Source organism: Palaemon carinicauda, chromosome 32 (assembly GCF_036898095.1).
Source record: "Palaemon carinicauda isolate YSFRI2023 chromosome 32, ASM3689809v2, whole genome shotgun sequence".
NCBI lineage: Eukaryota > Metazoa > Arthropoda > Malacostraca > Decapoda > Palaemonidae > Palaemon > Palaemon carinicauda.
In genome coordinates, this window is record NC_090756.1 from 10,903,696 (window position 1) to 10,923,695 (window position 20,000).

General features: G+C 38.8%; 2 protein-coding genes across 5 annotated transcripts in view; one reads left to right on the plus strand and one right to left on the minus strand.

Moving 5' to 3' along the window:
• Positions 1-20,000, minus strand: part of LOC137625266 (putative neural-cadherin 2) — a 552,558-nt gene that overhangs the window by 405,980 nt on the left and 126,578 nt on the right. The window lies entirely within an intron of this gene.
• The window catches only part of LOC137625799 (putative neural-cadherin 2), a 121,646-nt gene that overhangs the window by 96,842 nt on the left and 4,804 nt on the right, over positions 1-20,000 (plus strand). The window contains exon 5 of the mRNA XM_068356686.1: positions 2,155-2,292. Coding sequence (XP_068212787.1) covers positions 2,155-2,292 — 138 coding nt within the window. The remainder of the gene's footprint in view (positions 1-2,154; positions 2,293-20,000) is intronic.

Sequence of the window (20,000 nt, forward strand, 5' to 3'; positions counted from 1 at the left end):
TGTGCCCGAGTGTACCCTCAAGCAAGAGAACTCTAATCCAAGACAGTGGAAGACCATGGTACAGAGACTACCCAAGACTAGAGTACAATGGTCTGATTTTGGAGTGTCCTTCTCCCAGAAGAGCTGCTTACCATTACTAAAGAGTCTCTTCTAACCTTACCAAGTGGAAAGTTGCCACTGATAGATCGGTAATTACAACTTAATGTTTGTTTAATTCTTTTTTTCACTCCCGGTAAATTTTGGTTTGAGAATTTCATTTCCTGAATTGGAAATCCAAAATTTCAGTAATATCCTATAGCGTAATATTCCAATTTTTTGGTATGGACTCCGTGTGCCTAGCGGAGTACCGTCTTGTTCCAATTCCAGAACACATTCCAATTCCTGTTATTCATAACGCATGATATTTCAAGATCTATTTTTCGAGATATATGTCTAGAATATTTGCTCTTTTGAGTATAAGATGTCTCCTCGTTTTCTTTCCCTTTTTTTCCCTGTTGTTGTGGCCTTATTAGTAACGTCTCTACCTGGTGATCGCCAGACGGGGGTTCGAATCCGCTCAAACTCGCTAGTTTTTTTAGTGCATGCAACCTTACCATCCTTGTCAGCCTAGGATGGGTTTTTTGGAGCAGCCTTTAAGTCTACCTGCTGAGTTATCAGCAGCCATTACCTTGCCCTCCCTGGTCCTAGCTTGGGTGGAGAGGGGGATGGCTGCTGATCACATTTATATATGGTCAGTATATAGGGGATTGTCTCGCTTGCTAGGGCAATGCCCCTGTCCCTTGCCTCTGCCATTCTTGAGCGGCCTTAAAAAAAAAAAAAAAAATTAACGATCTGTACCGAATTTTAGATACTTCCAATTTTAAGGACATTTGTTTCTCTGAAGACTAAAATCCTTTGCGTGTTGCAAGAAAGCTTTTGGCAGAAATGTAAACTTTTAGTTGTGAACCTGTTCTACATTGGTTTCCATTTTTTATTCTTTTATTTTTGAAAAATTGTATGGTTTACAGGCTTCAATTCCTTTAACACCTGATTTTGAGATTTTTGGGTACTAAGTCATAACTTAATAAATCATATGTATAAATTGAAAAAATATATATATAGATTTTTTAGAAAAAAAAAATGAAAGGGGCATTTTTCCTTATGTATAGCTTTTTTTTTTTGTCTTTAGATATAAATGTTATATTGAATTGAGTAAATATAAAAGTCTTGGTCGATTGCTTTAAGGCTTAACAATGATTTTGAAATAAAGTAAATTTGAAAAGGAAGATAATCAATTATCTTATAATACAAAACTTTATATTAAGATGATCTATAATAGGTTAGGGGAAACCAAAATTATAATCTTATGAATAAAAGATTAATATACTTATTATATCCACTATCACTACAATTGAATCATACTTTATAACTCTGTTCTTCACTGCCATGTAAGCAATTATTGAACAACTGCCTCACCTTTTAACAACAAACTAATTTTTCACCCTACATATCGACTTTCTATAGAACTTCTAGTTACTTCTTTCTCTTCTTCTACGTTGAACTTCTCTCTAACTTATTATATTAACAAGAGAACACTTCAGTGAACTCTACACGATGCGATTAATAAAAAAAGAAGTTTGTTTGTCTAACTTTGCCTTTCAAACATATAACTGATAAAGAACTTCTTTAACCCAACTCCACACTAAAGTTCCTCTGAAGTTCCTTCTCTCTTCACTTCATCTATGGAACTTCTGTCTTCCATTCCTTGCATAGACTCAGCATCCATCTACTAACTCTCTTAATTGACTGAAGTTTCTTCTCTCTTAACTTCATCTAAAGAACTCCTTTCTCCCACTCATTGCAGAGATTCAGCATCCATCTATCATCTCTCTTAATCAAATGAAGTTCCTTCTCTCTTAACTTCATCTATAGAACTTCTGTCTCCCACTCATTGCAGAGACTCAGCATCCATCTAACATCTCTTTCAATTAACTGAAGTTCCTTCTCTTTTCACTTCTGTCTCCCACTCATTGCAGCAGAGACTCAGCATCCACCTAACATCTCTCTTAATTAAATGAAGTTCCTTCTCTCTTCACTTCATCTATGGAACTTCTGTCTTCCATTCCTTCAGAGACTCAGGATCCATTTAACAATTCTCTTAATTAACCTCTCCAGCAGGTGACAGCGACTGACCTGGACGGTGAGCAATACGGCCACCTGCAATACAGTCTCACAGGTGACGGCGTTTACAGCAACGGAAGCAGATCCAGTTTTGCCATCGACGAAGACACTGGTGCAATTCATCTCCTGAGGGTAGGTTGCCGGATGCTGTGATGTGAATGGATTTGTTCAGTGTTGTTGTTTTTGTTAGCTAGAAGGGGAACTCTTAGGAATGAGTATAGTCCTTAGTTAACTATTTATATGGTTTTCATCTATGAAAAGTTATTTTCACTCCAAAATGGCGAGATGCCACGTCAATATTTTTATTTGAATGTTATTAGTGTTATCATCTTTCTTATTATTTTATTAGTTCATGTAATGTGTTTGTCCAACTGCATGTTGTATTGTTTATGGTAGTGTGTTAATAGTATACTAAGTTTGTATATACGCAAATATTTCATAATTAAGCCTCACAGATACTCATTCTTTAGTCTGCCCAAAGATATAAACAATCCGTTTTCTATGAAAGCAGAAGTCAAACTATTATAAAAATTACGTCATCACTATGACGTCACTTATAAAGATGGAGACAATCAACCCTGACTACCAAGACGTTTGTAAACAAAGGAGACAGACTTAACACCGGTATGTTTACCATATATTTGCCGTTTAGGTAATCTGAAGTTCACTTAGCCTAATAATGATCAATAAAGATAGGTTATAATTGCATGAATACATACATGGCAATCTGGCATGGATTCTGAATATTTAACCTAGCCTTGTAGTGCTAGGTTTGTGTTCCTATTTCAATTGGTGTTAAGATATTAAAGAAGCATCGTTGCCCTGTAATTCCTAAAGTCTGACTGCTCACATGCCTGTGACTGCCAAGGGTATGGAAAGTCTCCAAATGCATGTATTGTATTTAGCCCAAATTGTTTATTGGCAAATAGGATCGGGCCTAGGCTAGGTAGGAATCATGGTAGGCTATATGTGACCTCAAATTGCGTTTGAATATAATGACTGTATTTTTATTTAAACAATCTTTTTTTGCATGCAAATTATATATTAGATACTACGCTGTGATATTACACATCATTTACTTACCTAATCATGGGAACCACGAATTACTTGAATGCCCCGGATTTACTGGAAAACCCAGGTAAATACTGGAATCCCCTTGAAAATTACCGGAATCCCTTACAATATCACTGCAAACCCTTAGAAATCGATAAATAATATGTGTTTTTATTAATTTACATTATTTTTTAGTAAATTAATTAAACAAAATGTGTATTTCAAAGCATTTTTCTATATACCCTTTACACAATAGATAAAAGGGTACAGAACTTAACAAACCCACCTAACCTATCCTAGTAGTTCCCTGGTCACAACCCCTAACCAAGGTTCTACCTCCAAATATATGAAAAATATGAATGATAAAAATATAAAAATAACGTATTTAGATAAAACACATATTATTTATCGATTTTTAAGGGTTTGCAGTGATATTGTAGGGGATTTCGGCGATTTTCAAGGGGATTCCAGCATTTACCTGAGGATTCCAGTAAATCTGGGAGATTCCAGTAATTTGAAGTTCTGCCAAATCATGCCTTGGTGATAGAACCCTACATCAATGTGCAAGTGTAAAGGCAGATTCGTTTAAAGGGAAGGTGATTTACATCTGGTTAGGTGGGTTACGTTAGGTTAGTACCTGTCCCCTTAACTAACACTGTAAATCTAACATAGCATCGACATTGTCGTCTTATAAAACATGATTAATAGTTGTTTGTTCAATCTTTAAGGAACAATGAAGTAAATTATTTTTTGGTAAATATATGTTTTAATTTTAGCTAAACACATGAATCATATATTTGTCCTACTTGCTATCTTGGATTTTAACCATTTCTATCTGGCAAAATTTAGGCAAACCACCCATTCATAAGTTTTTTAACCCATACCCCTCAATGTAAACACAATTATGGGCGATACCAGTGAAAAAACCAGAGTTTTTGGGTGGAGCATCACCAAAAATCAATGATTTTAAGCAAAAGTAATGGTCAAAAATTAATAAACACAAGGTAACCAATTGGGAAAATATATGGTAGCCTACATGTAAGGACATGGATAAGGATAGGGAAGTGGGGAATATTGGGGAGAGGTGACAACATGTAAGTGGTGTAAAATTAAAGTATCATAATTACCTATAATTCATATCATGCCCCCAGCTGGTTTATGTTCTGCCATGGGTGGCATCGCACGCAAATAAACATTGTTTCATTCCTCCTCTGTTCTGGCAAGCCATAGGGCCTACATGGATTTTCTGCGCACACGATACCCGTGGGACGCTATTAGATTATAGTTGTTATTTAAAATATAAATCACATTCCTCAAATGGGTTTAGCTAGGCCATTTCTCACTTCGATCGCAAATTAACATTATCCCATTCCTCCTCCATTCGGGGAGCGGTACATGGATGAACGGCACATGCCACCTTCGTCAGTCACTAATGAAATATTATAGTTACCCACAATATATATCACGTTACTCAAATGGTTTTTACTCAGCCGTAACTTGCTTTTCTTGCAAATAGACATTATCTCATTGCTCCTCTGTTCCGGGAAGCGGTACATGGATGAGCTGTACCTGTCTATCATATGGGTCATTATTTTGGGGATATTTTTTACTTTCAAATGAGCAACAAAAGCAATATACCGAACAGAGAGCTTTTTCAACATAATCAAATATCAAAATATATGAATTTACACTAAATTTCAAAATAGATTAAACTCCTTTTTGAGAGGTCTCCATATGTCTATTTTATCCTGTAGATTTTCAATATTATCAAAGATCTATAAGAGTAGTCTAGAGTTCTAGGCTTAGTGTAGGTGTTATAATGAATTTGCTAGAAAACCTGACAGTCCAAATTTATAACAGTAGCTTATTCAGGTGTAAAATTGCAATGTATCAAGAAACAACAGCTGCAGATTTGTAAATTAAAACCAACCAGGAATACTGGCTACCATATCAAAGAATCTAGTATTATATAAGAAATTTATATCCTGTGGTCTCTTGTAAAATACATTTTCAATATTAATCTTACCCGATGATTATGTAGCTGTCAACTCTGTTGCCCGACAGAAATCTACGGTCAGGATACGCCAGCGATCGCTATACAGGTGGGGGTGTACACAACAGCGCCATCTGTGAGCAGGTACTCAAGTACTTCTTGTCAACAAGAACTCAATTTTTCCTCTGTCGTGCCACCGGCTAGACCTACTTGGATACGCTGTTGATTCTGGAGTTATTGTTCACGATTTGGTGATGTATTTGCTCTAGAGTTTAGCCTTCGCTATTCAGGAAGCTTTATCATTAGCTTAGCAAGCTTTTGGAATTAATTTGATTTAATTATGGTGACGAAGAGAGTATGGACTCTCTTTCACTTTTAAATGGCCGACTCTTCCCTTAGACGGAAGTGTTGGTGTCGAAGAGAGTATAGACTATCTTTCACTTTAACAAAGTTATAGATTTATTTTATACCTCTCCGCCATTTATAGGCCTCTTCGATTATCTTTCCATTTATTATAAACTTATAAAATTAATTTTTATGTTTGTTTATATGCGACCTTTCCTAATAGTAGGCGGTCCTTACTTGGAACCGAAGTTAATTAACATTGAGCCCGTCATATCGTTTTTCCTGTTAAGAATTTATGCTATTTTAATTTTAATGTTTTTGAAAGAATTTCTTTGATAGTCTCGTACTGTTTTCAAAGTTGAACTAACGTTTTGTTTAGTCTCCGCAGTTGTTGACGTTCAGAACGTTCAACTTGCGCTCTATCGTTACGATAGAGAGAGAGTATTCACGGTTTCACGTTGCAGTAAGAGTAAACCGATTCTAGCGTTTCGTTCATTCTTTCTTAGCTTAAATGGTTTTAATTCTAATAAAGGAACTTTTTATTTGGGAAACCTTTCAGTTTTTTTCCTTTAACAAATAATATGTTTTAACGATATATATAATTGGGCTCATCTCTCAGGTTCTAAGTCTAGAGAGAGAGAGAGAGAGATAGAGACGGAGGGAGAGAGAGAGGAGGATAAACGTTTCGTTCAAGCGGGTAACGTTGTTCTCATTTTTTTGCTCTTCTCCCTAGTCGCTATAGGGGAAGAAGGTAAAACGTTTCTAGAGTTTTATTCTTGTTCCCAGGCTTTATGCGGTGAGAGATTTTAAACGTAGTTTATTTGATCTAGTGTTTAGTCTCTTTTCCAGCCACTGAATTCTTTATCTTTCATTATGTTTTTCTGTTACATTGTAATACTGTTTTCGCAATTACTACCTTTTAATGAAGGATAGGATTGCGTGTTTCAGGTACAAACCACTTAAAGTTTCGAGTTCAGTGTAATAAGTGCAAACAGAAAATCAAAAGTGATAAAGTGATATGCGCAAAGTGTTACAGTGTTGCGTTCGAGGGTTCGTTTGTTCGTGCCAGTTGTTCACCTAGTCCGATACCTCTTACAAGCTCCCAAGCCCAGGGGAGAAGTAATGTCGAAGGACTTATGGGTTCCACAGGTCTTGATCGACGAACAAACGTTTCCCTCCGTGGTTTCGGGTGTATCTACACACGTTGCCGACGTGATCACCCCACCCACACAAAGACGAGAGAGCCCATTTATTCCTCGTCTGCGGAAGAGGTTTCTCGCAGAAACCATGGACCAAATCTTGCAGCTTTTAAGTGCAAGTCGGTCCCTTCCGCGCAAGTCCAACGGCCTAGGTGTAGCCACTGGGTCAGTTCGGACTCGCTGCAGTACGACAACTGCACACCTCCCAAGAGAGGTAAGGTGGTTCCGCAACAGGCAGTAACTCCGTCTGTTGCCGCACCAGCTGTTTTAGACCCTCAGTCACAACGGACGGTAGCTCCGTTTGTTGTTGTCTTTCATAGACCCTAGTGGTCCATGCTGCAGACTATACAGTCTCAGCTTGCTCCTTCATGCAGGAGTATCGTGCTGGAAGGTTGACAATGCACTTGTTAACCTACAACCCGCCGAGGTTGTGCGCTCAGCAGATACTGCGGCTGCCTGCTCCCACCTTCCACCCGTGAGAGCTCCACCACCGATGCGCAGTCCACCCTGCCAGACGCATGTTCTTGCTGCACCATCTGCTAACATGCGTGAGCTACCGCATCAGCAGTGGGAAGGTTCTGTAGAGCTGCCGGGTTCCAGCACTATGCGGCTTTCTCCGCACCCCATGCAGCATGCTCTGCATACCTTACAGCATGCTCTGCATACCTTACAGCATGCTCTGCATACCTTACAGCATGCTCTGCATACCTTACAGCATGCTCTGCATACCTTACAGCATGCTCTGCATACCTTACAGCATGCTCTGCATACCTTACAGCATGCTCCGCATACCATGCAGCATGAGCCGCATACCTTACAGCATGCTCAGCATACCATACCACATGCTCCTCAACCCACCGCAGCCCCTCCCACGCACCAGCACTCTGCTTTTGTTGTTGCCAGCTCCCACACTCCGACTGCGGAGAAGGTTGACTATGCACCCCTTGGCCTACAGCCTGCCACGGTTGTGCGCCCGGCATGACTGCCTGCTCCCTCCCTCTTGTTGTGAGAGCTCCTCCACGCATGCTGACTCCCACAGACACACGGAGCACTCCGTTGCCGTGCGTGAGCTACCACAAGCTGCCGTGTTTTGACACGGTGTGTCAGCCTCCGCAACACTCTGTGGTTACCGCCACTCGCCCGCAGCAAACTTGTCAGTCAGGAGTTGAGGCTTCCCCACACAGCTTTGGTTGTTGCCAACTCACAGACTGTCAAACAGTTACATGACGTTGCCTTCTGGTGTGCTACTAATACACCAGTGCTGTATGTCCTCACGCACCTGTTGGGGTTGACAGTTCAGTTTTTGACAGTTCACAGACTGTCAAGCAGTTTCATAACGTTGCCTTCTGGTCTGCTGCTTATGCACCAGTGAAACCCTCACTGAGATAACCTAGCTTTTCTCGGACATGGTTCCTGTAGATGAGAAAATGCTGTTCTCCCTCCTTCTGATATTCCCTTTAGGACTCTGTCATTTGGAGAGGAGCCTTAAGCTGCTTAGCCTCCTATGGACTTTAATTAAAGCATAACATGCTTCCAGGGAGGGTAAATGGTTCCGCTTCAGTCGCTAACCCCGTCTGTTGCCACACCTGCTCCCATAGACCTTGGGCTTTGTTGCAAGACATGCAGTCCAAGCTTAGTCCTTGATAGAGGATTTTTTACGGAGAAGAACCTTCTTGCCAACAACCCTCCTACCGGTTGGTTGTTCGCCCTGTTGACGCTGAGGTATCCTACTCACGTCCGCCAGTTGAGATGGTTCCTCCACCGGTGCGACCCAGTGTCGATTGCCAGTCGCACGTTGACGTTAAGCGACTCTCGGAGGTGGTTGTGGACGTTCAGTGTGTCACTGGGAAGACGTTCAACAACCTGCAGAGGTGACTTGTTGTGACGCAGTGCGGCAACCTCAGCAACCCGTTAAGGGGTTGTCTGCACAACCCAGACAGTCTAGACAGTTTCGGGTTGTCGCTGTACTTCCTCGCTTCCCCATGGTTGACAGTTCACAGACTGTGCAGCAGTACCATGATCTTGTGTTCGGCTCCGTCACGCATCCACCAGTGCGACCGGATTCAGCGAGTCAGACGTTGCCCACTCCGTTGCCGTTTCTTCATCAGTTTCGGATGAGGAACCCTCTGATGAGGACATGGCTGAACAAGACGATCAACCCCCAGCCCTGCTATCCATCCAGAAGATGCTGAAGAAGGAACACGGCCCTGTCAGGCTGTGGATGAGTCTGGTTAGGACACTGTCATCCGTGGTTCAATTGGTGTCACTTGGAAGACTACACCTCCGTCCTCTTCGGTTTCATCTAGCTCTTCACTGGAAAAGGACAAGACGCTAGAAGCGGTCTCGATCCCGGTTTCCAGAAGATAAGTCTGGTCTGACTTGATGAAAGGACTTTATCAACCTTTAATAGGGTTTTCCCCTGACTGTTCAGACTCCCAACCACGTTCTCTTCTCAGACGCATCGGACGTAGGCTGGGGTGCGACCTTAGGCGGTAGGGAATGCTCGGAATTATGGAACTCGAGTCAAAGGACAATGCATTTCACCTGCAAGAAGCTTCTGGCAGTACGTCTGACCTGGAAAAGCTTCAGGTCTCTCCTTCAAGGCAAAGTAGTGGAGGTGAACACTGACAACTCCCTGCTTTGATGTACATCTCCTAGCAAGGAGGGACCTACTCTCTGACATGGTACGAGTTCGCAAGTGACCTCCTCTCCTGTTCAACAGGTCTAGACTTTTCGCTAGTAACAAGTTTCTTCCAAGGCAACTTGAATGTCTTAGCAGATTGTCTCAGTAGGAAGGAACAATAATTCCAACATATTGGACCCTCCACAAGGATGTATGCAAAAGACTTTGGGTCACCTGGGGCCAGCCAACCATAGATCTCTTCGCAACCTCGATGTCCAAGAGGCTCTCTATACTTTGCTCACCTATCCCGGACCCAGCAGTAGTTCTTTTAGATGCCTTTATACTAGATTGGTCTCATCTAGATCTATATGCATTCCCTCCGTTCTAGATTGTCAACAAGGTACTGCAGAAGTTCGCCTCTCACGTTGGGACAAAGTTGACACTAGTTGCTTCCCTCTGGCCCGCGAGAGAATAACTTACCGAGGTACTTCGATGGCTAGTAGACGTTCCCAGAACTCTTCCCCTAAGGGTGGACCTGCTACGTCTGCCACGCGTAAGAAGGTACTCCAAGGCCTCCACGCTCTTCGTCTCACTGCCTTCAGAGTATCGAAAGACTCTCGAGAACTAGAGGTTTTTCGAAGGAGGCAACCAGAGCGATTGTTAGAGCAAGGAGAACATCCACCCTTAGAGTCTACCAATCGAAGTGGGGAATCTTCCTAAACTGGTGCAAGTCAGTATCCGTATCCTCGACCAGTACCTCTGTAACTCAAATAGCTGACTTCCTCTTATATCTAAGAAAAGAGCGATCTCTTTCAGCTCCCACTTTCAAGGGTTACAGAAGTATGTTGGCATCAGTCTTCCGTCACAGAGGCTTAGATCTTTTTAACAATAAAGATCTACAGGACCTCCTTAAGTCATTTGAGACCACGAAGGAGCGTCGTTTGGTTACACCTGGTTGGAATTTAGACGTGGTTCTAAGATTCCTTATGTTAGACAGGTTCGAACCACTTCAATCAGCCTCCCTGAAAGATCTCACCTTTAAGACTCTTTTCCTGATATGCTTTACCAGCTAAAAGAGTCAGTGAGATTCATGCCTTCAGCAAGAACATCGGATTTTCATCCGAAACGGCTACATGTTCTACATCTTGGTTTTCTAGCCAAACACGAGCTGCCTTCTCGGCCTTGACCAATATCGTTCGTTATTCCAAACTTATCGATATGGTTGGAAAGGAACTAGAAAGAGTATTATGTCCTGTAGAGCTCTTAAGTTCTATTTTAAAAACCTTTATGAGACCCGTCTGAAGCTTTATGGTGTTCAGTTAAGAATTCATCTTTGCCTATGTCAGAGAATTCTTTATCCTATTATTTTCAGACTGTTAATGCGAGAAGCTCATTCCCTTCTGAATGAGGAAGACCAAGCTTGGCTGAAGGTAAGGTCACACGAAGTTAGAGCTATCACAACTTCCGTGACCTTTTAATAAAATAGATCTCTGCAAAATATTTTCGACGCAACCTTTTGGAAAAGCTATCAGTGTTCGCGTCTTTTATCTTAAGGATGTCCAGTCTCTTTACGAGAACTGCTACACTCTGGGACCATTCGTAGTAACGAGTGCAGTAGTGGTGGGGGCTCCACCACTACAATTCCCTAATTCCAGAACCTTTTTAATCTTTCTCTTGAAATATTTCTGGGTTGTCCGGAAGGCTAAGAAGCCTTCCGCATCCTGGTTGATTTGGCGGGTGGTCAAATTCTTTCTTGAGAAGCGCCTAGATTAGAGGTTGTGATGAGGTCCTTTAGTATGGGTTGCAGCCCTTAATACTTCAGCACCTAGGAGTCGCTCAGCATCCTAAGAGGATCGCTAGGCTCAGTAAGGAAGACGTACTTAAAAAGGCAGAGTAATGGTTCAAGTCGACTTCCTTACCAGGTACTTATTTATTTTATGTTTGTTATTTTTGAATAACGGCTAAAATAAGATACGGGATACTTAGCTTCTTTGTTAACATGTATGCTGGTCTCCACCCACCACCCTGGGTGTGAATCAGCTACATGATCATCGGGTAAGATTAATATTGAAAAATGTTATTTTCATTAGTAAAATAAATTTTTGAATATACTTACCCGATGATCATGAATTTAAGGACCCGCCCTTCCTCCCCATAGAGAACCAGTGGACCGAGGAGAAAATTGAGTTCTTGTTGACAAGAAGTACTTGAGTACCTGCTCACAGATGGCGCTGTTGTGTACACCCCCACCTGTATAGCGATCGCTGGCGTATCCCGACCGTAGATTTCTGTCGGGCAACAGAGTTGACAGCTACATGATCATCGGGTAAGTATATTCAAAAATTTATTTTACTAATGAAAATAACATTTTACAAGGGGACTTATTACCAAATTATTTTTTGAGTGACATTTGTCCTTCCATCAGCAAGAGACAATTATTTTGAAACAAGAGATGGAAACCTCATTTGATTAGTTATATTTCTATGACAAGTTTATTCATATATGTGTATTAGATACTAGGTAAAACGGTAATTAATTGGCATTAACCACTTTTAAGTGATATTGGGCCCTACAATACTCAAATGAGCAGGTATAAGGAAATTTAAGCCTAACCTAAATGGTAGGACACCCTACGTACAACTCTTTCTTCAGAATGACACATTCATTTTACAGGTCCGGTAATTCCTAATGCTTACATTAGACTAGAGTGCAGGTAACATTAATTCTAGTTGATAATAGGATGTTACTAGTTAGATCCTGCTGCCTTGGCAGCCATTTTTATATGAAGTACTGATAGTTTTGGTCTTCAGTGTAACACATCCCAATGTCAGGTTAAGCCAACAGCACTGTTAGGTTAAGCCAACACCACTTTTAGATTAGGCCAACACCACTTTTAGGCTAGGCTAGATATCTTTGGCAATATTTGAGCAAGTTACTTCTATGTTACCCTTGATTAGGTTCTGCTGGCTGAGCAACATTATTTGTATTAGAATTCATGTCAGTGGGAAAGTAACACTGTACAGCACTCTAGGATTGTAAAGTGTCACTTCTTGCAATACATGATAAACTAAGTTTATTTGAGTTACAGTTTCTAAAACAGAATATGAAGTACAAAAAAACCTTGAATGAACTCACTTTTAAGAGTGTCCGTAATAGCTACCCTCTTTACTTCTAGTTAAAAAAAAAAAAAGAAAAAAAAAATGACACTAACAGTTGAAATGCTGCTGCCAGAGATTTATTGGTGGACTCTTGGGCTCTGATCGTTTTCATTTATTAATAAAGTACATAAATATAAGAATATCCACATATAATTGGGTTAATTGGTTATCAGCTTCATAAGCTGGATGCTCCATATTGTAATACACATGTATGTTGGGATTTGAATCAACAGATTTTGGAAGGACAGTAAAGGATTATTTGTGTAATTATTGCTCATAAAGACTTGCAAATTTAGTCGGTATAGCTTGATTTCAGTCATTCTTCAGTAGGTCTATTAGTAAACAAGACCCTTACTTTGCGGGATAGGGGATGACAGGGTGATGTTCTTGGTGTGGGTATACAGCCTCCATTTACCTAAGGGAAGGTTTTGCAAACAGGTAATATTTGCAAAGGAGGGTGGGTTATGACTAAAGTTAATTGTAATGATCTTTGATATTCCGTAATAAAGAAAATGGGTGACAGGTTAACAAGTTATTAACTTGAATACAGGTTGCTGAGGTTTTTTCTTATCATGCTGTACTTGAACGTAAGGAAACTTTCATCATCATCATCATCTCCTCCCACGCTTATTGACACAAAGGGCCTCGGTCAGATTTCGCCAGTCGTCTCTATATTGAGCTTTTAATTCCATACTTCTCCATTCATCATCTCAGAAAGAGAAGAAATATGGTAGTTGCAATGCAAAGGCAATGTAAACTGCTAGTGTTAATACTGCTACTGAATGTAAGGGTTGTGGTGGCCGATGTGATTACATCCCTGACTGATGAACGCTGGGGTTCAAGTCCCGCTCAAACGCGTTAGTTTCTTTGGTCGCTGCAACCTCACCATCCTTGTGAGCTAAGGATGAGGGGGGGGGGGGATGAGGGAAGGCTGTGGGTCTATCTGCGGAGTCATCAGCAGCCATTGCCTGCCCCTCCTTGGTCTTGGTGGAAAAGGGGGTTGGGCGCTGATCATATATATATTTGGTCAGTCTCTAGGGATTCCTCTGCCATTCATGAGCGACCTTTAAACCTTAAAAAGAGTCAAACCATGGAAAAGAAAACTCCACAAATATACGAAGCAAATTTCGCACAAATTGCTGGTGTTAATTCTCAGAATACTGCAGTTGACTGTTACACATGTTTCTTTCCTCCTTCATTTACCCCTTCCGGCTTCACTCCTGGTACATTTCTTGAATAGAGGGTGAAGTGTATGTTCGTGTGTTCGTTGCTGCATCAAAAGCCCTTGCCTAATACTAATGGGATTTTTTTTTCTCAAGCCTTTTTAGCATTTCTCGCTTTCCATTCCATGTCTACTCTACTTTTTTCCCGTTCGTGTTTATGTTCTCTCCATCTTCTTCCACTGCTTTGTACAGCCTGGGCTCTGAGAACTTCATTACTTCTGCTCCTTGAGAGAGAGAAAAAAAAATTGCATAATTCTTATGCTTCAAGTAATTCCATGACTTTTTCAAGTGGAGTCATAATTCCTGTCTTTTTCTGTTTTATTTTTCGTGATTTTGCTTTTTAATTTTGGTGTTCTTTAAATTCGATTATTCTGTTTTTTATTTTATAATTATAACATGCATATACTTTTTCATGGCCTGAATTGTTATCAAATTTTCCAATTTCGACAAAGTATTTTATATTTTTACCTCATTCTTTCATAGATTTGAAATCAATTTATTGATTATTTTTAGACTTGATGAAATCATAACCTAATTAAAATATCAAAATTTCAAACAACCAAGAGACCAGTTTAAGTAGATGCTTCATATTTAAATCTGATAACATGTTTTAACTACTCACTAACCTTTAAGTACCTACTCGGTAGTGAACTTATTATAATCAAGTAATTTTGACCCTATTAAATTTGTTTGCACTGTTTCGAAGATACATTTTGAATTTTAGTTTTTACCAACATGCAAAACACTGACATATTCATAATCACAAAATTGGAAGTTTATTTTTTTTGCACCGTTTCAAAGTAACATTTTGATTTTTCCTTCTTATTAACATGAAAAACACTGACAAATTTTATAATCGCAAAATTATGAGTGGAATTTTTTGTCTCCGTTTCAAAAATACATTTGTATTTTTCCTTTTTACCAACGTGCAAAACGCTGACATATCTTATCAATAATCGCAAAATTGGAAGTTTTCCAATTACAGTCCAAAATCATATACCAAAAACCCTATTTTGGAAGTCTTTTATCAAGGTTTGAATAAGAGAGATTTAAAGGAAAATAATATGTCTTAGTCTTGGATTTTCTTTGCTTTGGAGTCCAATCAATAATTTTCTTTTCCACTTCACTTTTGACGTCAATAGTTTTGGCCTCTTGACATACTCCTTTCCTCCTCATTTGCTGTGTGCCTCTTATAATACTCGATATTGAAATCCAATCTCTCTCTCTCTCTCTCTCTCTCTCTCTCTCTCTCTCTCTCTCTCTCTCTCTCTCTCTCTCTCTCTCTCTCTCAACTTTTCTTTACATAGTACTGTATCTGCTCAATTTTTCTTTACATACCCCCACTCTCTCTCTCTCTCTCTCTCTCTCTCTCTCTCTCTCTCTCTCTCTCTCTCTCTCTCCCTAGAGGATGTATTTGCTCACTGAATCCTAATGTGTTTATTTTACATTTTTATTACCTGTGAATTATTCTCTTTAATCTTTATCCATAATCCTTTTTTTATGTGATTTAACATTCATGAAACTAAACCTGTTTCATGTAGAGCTTCCAGTTTATGTTTTATTAATGTTGGAGAACGCTGCGTTATTCTTGACCTCTGTAGTTTCTTTTATGTTCTAACATTTCTATTTACATTTATGATAGTTATTCTATCGTTGTGTATATTACAATATATATATATGAATGCATATATATATATATATATATATATATATATATGTGTGTATGCTATATATATATATATATATATATATATATATATATATATATGCATATATATATATATATATATATATATATATATGCATATATATATATAATATATATATATATATATATATATATATATATATATATATATATATATATATATATATATATATATATATATATATATATATATATATATATTTATATATATATATTTATATATATACACACACACATATATACATATATATACATATATATAAATATATATACATATATATTAGTATATATATATATATATATATATATATATATATATATACACGTGTGTATATATATTTATAGAAGTTTATCATGTGACTAGGTTTGTAACCATTTATTGAAGGAATTACATACATGCTTATAAAAACTGAATACTTTAAATCCACGGGAATTATTTACACACACACACACACACTCACTCACACAAACACACACACACACGGTCCTACCATGTTTGCTTTGCGAATTCGGAAAACCTTCTCCTACTCCCCATATATCGACATTACACGTTTTCCCATCCCCATTGTGCCTCGAATATTCACCAATTTTTCCATCTGTGTCCCCCTCTCCTCTCTTCTCTCCCTTCCGTTTTGATCCCATTCATATTTTGGGTATTCCCCCTCCCTCCCCCCCACGCTCTGGCCTCTTTCCCATGGATGTTTATCCAGAAAAGGTCTCCACATATATGTGGAGAGCTCTTGCTGTTGCGCCATTCCCTCCGGGGACCTGGGAGAAGCTCTATTCTATATGCTCCGAGAGGTTAGAGCTCCTTTCCTGGAATTGTTGTTCATGTCAATTCAGCGGGGTTTTATTTTGAGAATATTTCCTTGCGCATTTTTAGAAATTATATCCCTTGCGCGTTATTAGAATTCCCCCCCCCCCTTGCGCATTCTTGGAAATTATCCCCCATTGCGCATTTTGTTAAATGGCTCTAGTAGATTGAATTCTCTATTGGACAAGGTTTGTTAGATATCTAGTGAATAGATAATTTGATTTCACTGCGAGTAATATTTTTTATATTGATTGGTTTATTAATATATACTTAAATAAGTATATTGTAAGTTTCTTCAGTACTTTGGATATTAATTGAAATACATATTTTTTTCATTTTTGTCGTGAAATTTGTTTCTTTATGAAGATATTTTGAAATTTACGTATATGACTACAAACTCATATTTCGTTAATTTTCCATGCATGTTTGATGTGATAGGTTTTAAATACATGATAAATAACCTAATATATTTCCATTTTTATATCCATAACTGTCTTTATCATTGAGTTTTTAGCTTATCCACATTTTCCTCTCAATATGCCTTTTCTTATGGCCCCTCTCTGTACCTATACAGTACAGTCTATAATAGCTTCATTTTTGTTCTTTATTGTTCTCTTCATCTCATAGCAACAAGAGCTTCCTCGTTCCTATTGTAAGCCAACCCTTTCTAATGGCCTCTATCAGCCTCCCAAGCCCATTGGAATTGAGAAACAATAAGTGGGGGACTAAAAGGCCCAACCTTATTCACCAGAAAACAAAAGTTTCAGAATCTGGAAATAAAGTGTCTCTCCAACTCCCATATCCAATACATTTCAACCCCCCTCCCTTATCAATATTTTTCTTCTCTTCACTGTGCTCAGTTTTCAAAACATTTTAAGGAATTCTTTTCAGCCCTGTCTCCTTTGCTTATAGTAGTTGCTTGGAGTGACCTTGTCGTATTTCAAGTATTTGCTATCGTGATTCTCAATATTCAACTTGTTTTCTTTTAGAATTTGAAAGATACATAAATTATGGGAGAAAAAAAAATGGTTCTTTACTGTTTTAAGGGTTGTGGTGGCCTTGTAGTAGTGTCCTTGCCTGGTGGTTGCCTGACTGAGGTTGGAGTCCCGCTGAGGCTTGTTAAGTTCCTCTGGTCGCTGCAACCTCACCATCCTTGTGAGCTAAAGTGGGCGATTTTAGGGAAGCCTTTAGATTCATTAGCAGCCATTGCCTGGCCCTCCTTGATCCTAGCTTGGATGGAGAGGGGGTTTGGGCGGTGATCATGTGTAATATGTTCAGTCTCTAGGGCATTATCCTGCTTGATAGGGCAATGCCACTGTCACTTGCTTTTGCCATTCATGAGTGGCCTTTAAACCTTTAATCCTTTAAGTAGCTCTTGGAGTTTTGAAAGGGGAGAAAGTTCATGTACTGTCCAAATAAGTACTTAGCTTTTCCCCAATGATGTTGGGTCATTTATTGTCTAAATAAGTTCTGAACTTTTTGAAAAGAAAATGTTTCATTTGCTGTTCAAAGAAGTTGGAAAGTTTTTTCAGGGGAAAAGGTTCATTTACTATGCAAATGAGTTGTGTCTCTTGAATGAAGAATGTTCATTAATAGTCCAAATAACTTCTGACCCTTTTGCCAAGGAAAGGTTGGGAAGTCTTTACAGGGAAGGGGGTTCATTTATTGTCCAAATAAGCTCTGGACAGTTTACAATGAAGAAGCTTGATTTATTGGTCATGTAAGTTCTAAACGTTTTTCACGGTGGAAGGGTCATTTAATCTCCAAAGAAGTTCTAAAGATTTTGCTTTGTTGGATCTTTTACTTTCCAAATAAGTTCTGAACTTTTTCCAGTGAAGAAGGTTCATTTATTGCCCAAATGAGTTTTGAACTTCTTGTAATGATGATTCATTTATTGTCCAAATAAGTTCTGAACTTTTTCCAGTGAAGAAGGTTCATTTAATCTCCAAATAAATTCTGAGCTTTTTACTCTGCTGGATTATTTGCTGTTCGATAAGTTTTGAACTTTTTCTAGTGAATTTCATTTATTATCTAAAGAAGTTCTGAACTTATTGCTTTGATGGATCTTTTACTGTCCAGAGAAGTTCAGATCTTTTTACAAGGTAAAAAGTTCATATGTTCAAATAAGCTCTGAACTTTTGACAATGAAGACTGTTCGTTTACTCTACTAATATGCTCTGAGCTTTTTAATTAGAAGATGGTTGATTTACTCCCCAAATAATTTCTGAGCCTTTTACAAAGAATGTTCATTCACTGTTCAAATCGAGGAGTAACTAGGAAAGCTTAAGTGTTTTATTTTACCTTTCAGAGAATCCGAAGGAACTCAAAAACATTTTCAAGGAATAGTTCCACTTAATCTAGAAATGAGTCTTAAACCATTACTATGGGATTGTCTTATTAACAGCCAATGGATTAAATGCTGTGTTAAATTTACTAAGAGTTTCCTCTAATCTTATTGAATAGATAATTCTTTGAGTTATGGACTAGAAATTTAGATTATTTTAGTGTAGATATTGAACTTTGTTGTTCATGGTTTTGACAGAAAACAAATAGCTTCGATTAGGTTGTTTATCTACACAGAACTCTGACGTTCGTTAGTTCGTTTAAGAATGGGTTGCTTAAAGAGCAAGACCCCTTGCTAGCAGAAAAGTAGCTGGAAATATTTATATATAAAGAGTAACACGGGTACAATCTGGGTGTGTTTCTGCACATTTGAATGGAAAGCTTAGAATATTTACTATTTGATAGTTTCCGCTTTAAACATGAAATGCTCTCATTCATGATATAGACAGAAATATCTTCGTCTTTAGTTTGTTATAAGTCCATCTTCATGCCATTCATGGTAACTCGTGTTTTGGTGACTAGAATATCGCTATTAGATGCTGGGTAATGGTGCATACAGCATCATAGTATAAATGCTGGTATCGAGTATGTTGACCAAGGCCTTCACTCTTGTGGTCAAGTCGTTTATCATCACTGATATTCAGTGAAAAAATAGTCTAGTTTTTCGACAGTGAACCTAAAAGGAGGGCCAGGGACAGCTAGAAGAATATTGGCATGACGAGAATGTAATCAAAATCATTGTTGGTACTTGGTACAAGGTGTTGTCTATGCATTGCGTAAAGACGTATGAAAGGAGACAATACCTGTTTTCACATCTCAGTTACTTTTCCTTCTAGTTGGAAGATCCAGAAAGCTGTTTCTACATAGGGAGCAATTTGGCTGGTCCAATCAGGAGTGAAGTAAACTCTGAAATTGAGATTTGTTGACTCCTACGAGACCAATTTTGCTGAACGTTTCAGATCCAAGACTAAACTGTCTATTTCATATCAGTGTATTTTGAATTCACCAACCAAATTGTTGTCCCCTTGGCCGCAGCCTAAGGATTTGGTGACATTGTCATTGAGTCTGGATAAAGAGGATGTTGCCTAGCTACTTCGGGTTTAGACCGAGTCATTGACCGGACAAACTCCTTGGCTATGGCATGCAGCTCTTCTAGGAGAAGTACACTCCAAAATGTAACCATTGCTCACTAGATTTTGGTAGTGCCATAGCCTCTTTTCTATATTCTTCCACTGTCCTCGTTAGTCTTGGGTAGTGCCGTAGCCTCTGTTCTATGGGCTTCCAATGCCTTGGGTTAGAGTTCTCTTGCGTGAGGAGGGTACACTCAGGCTCACTATTCTACTTGATTCCTTATTTCCTTTCCTCACTGGTCTAGTTCCCG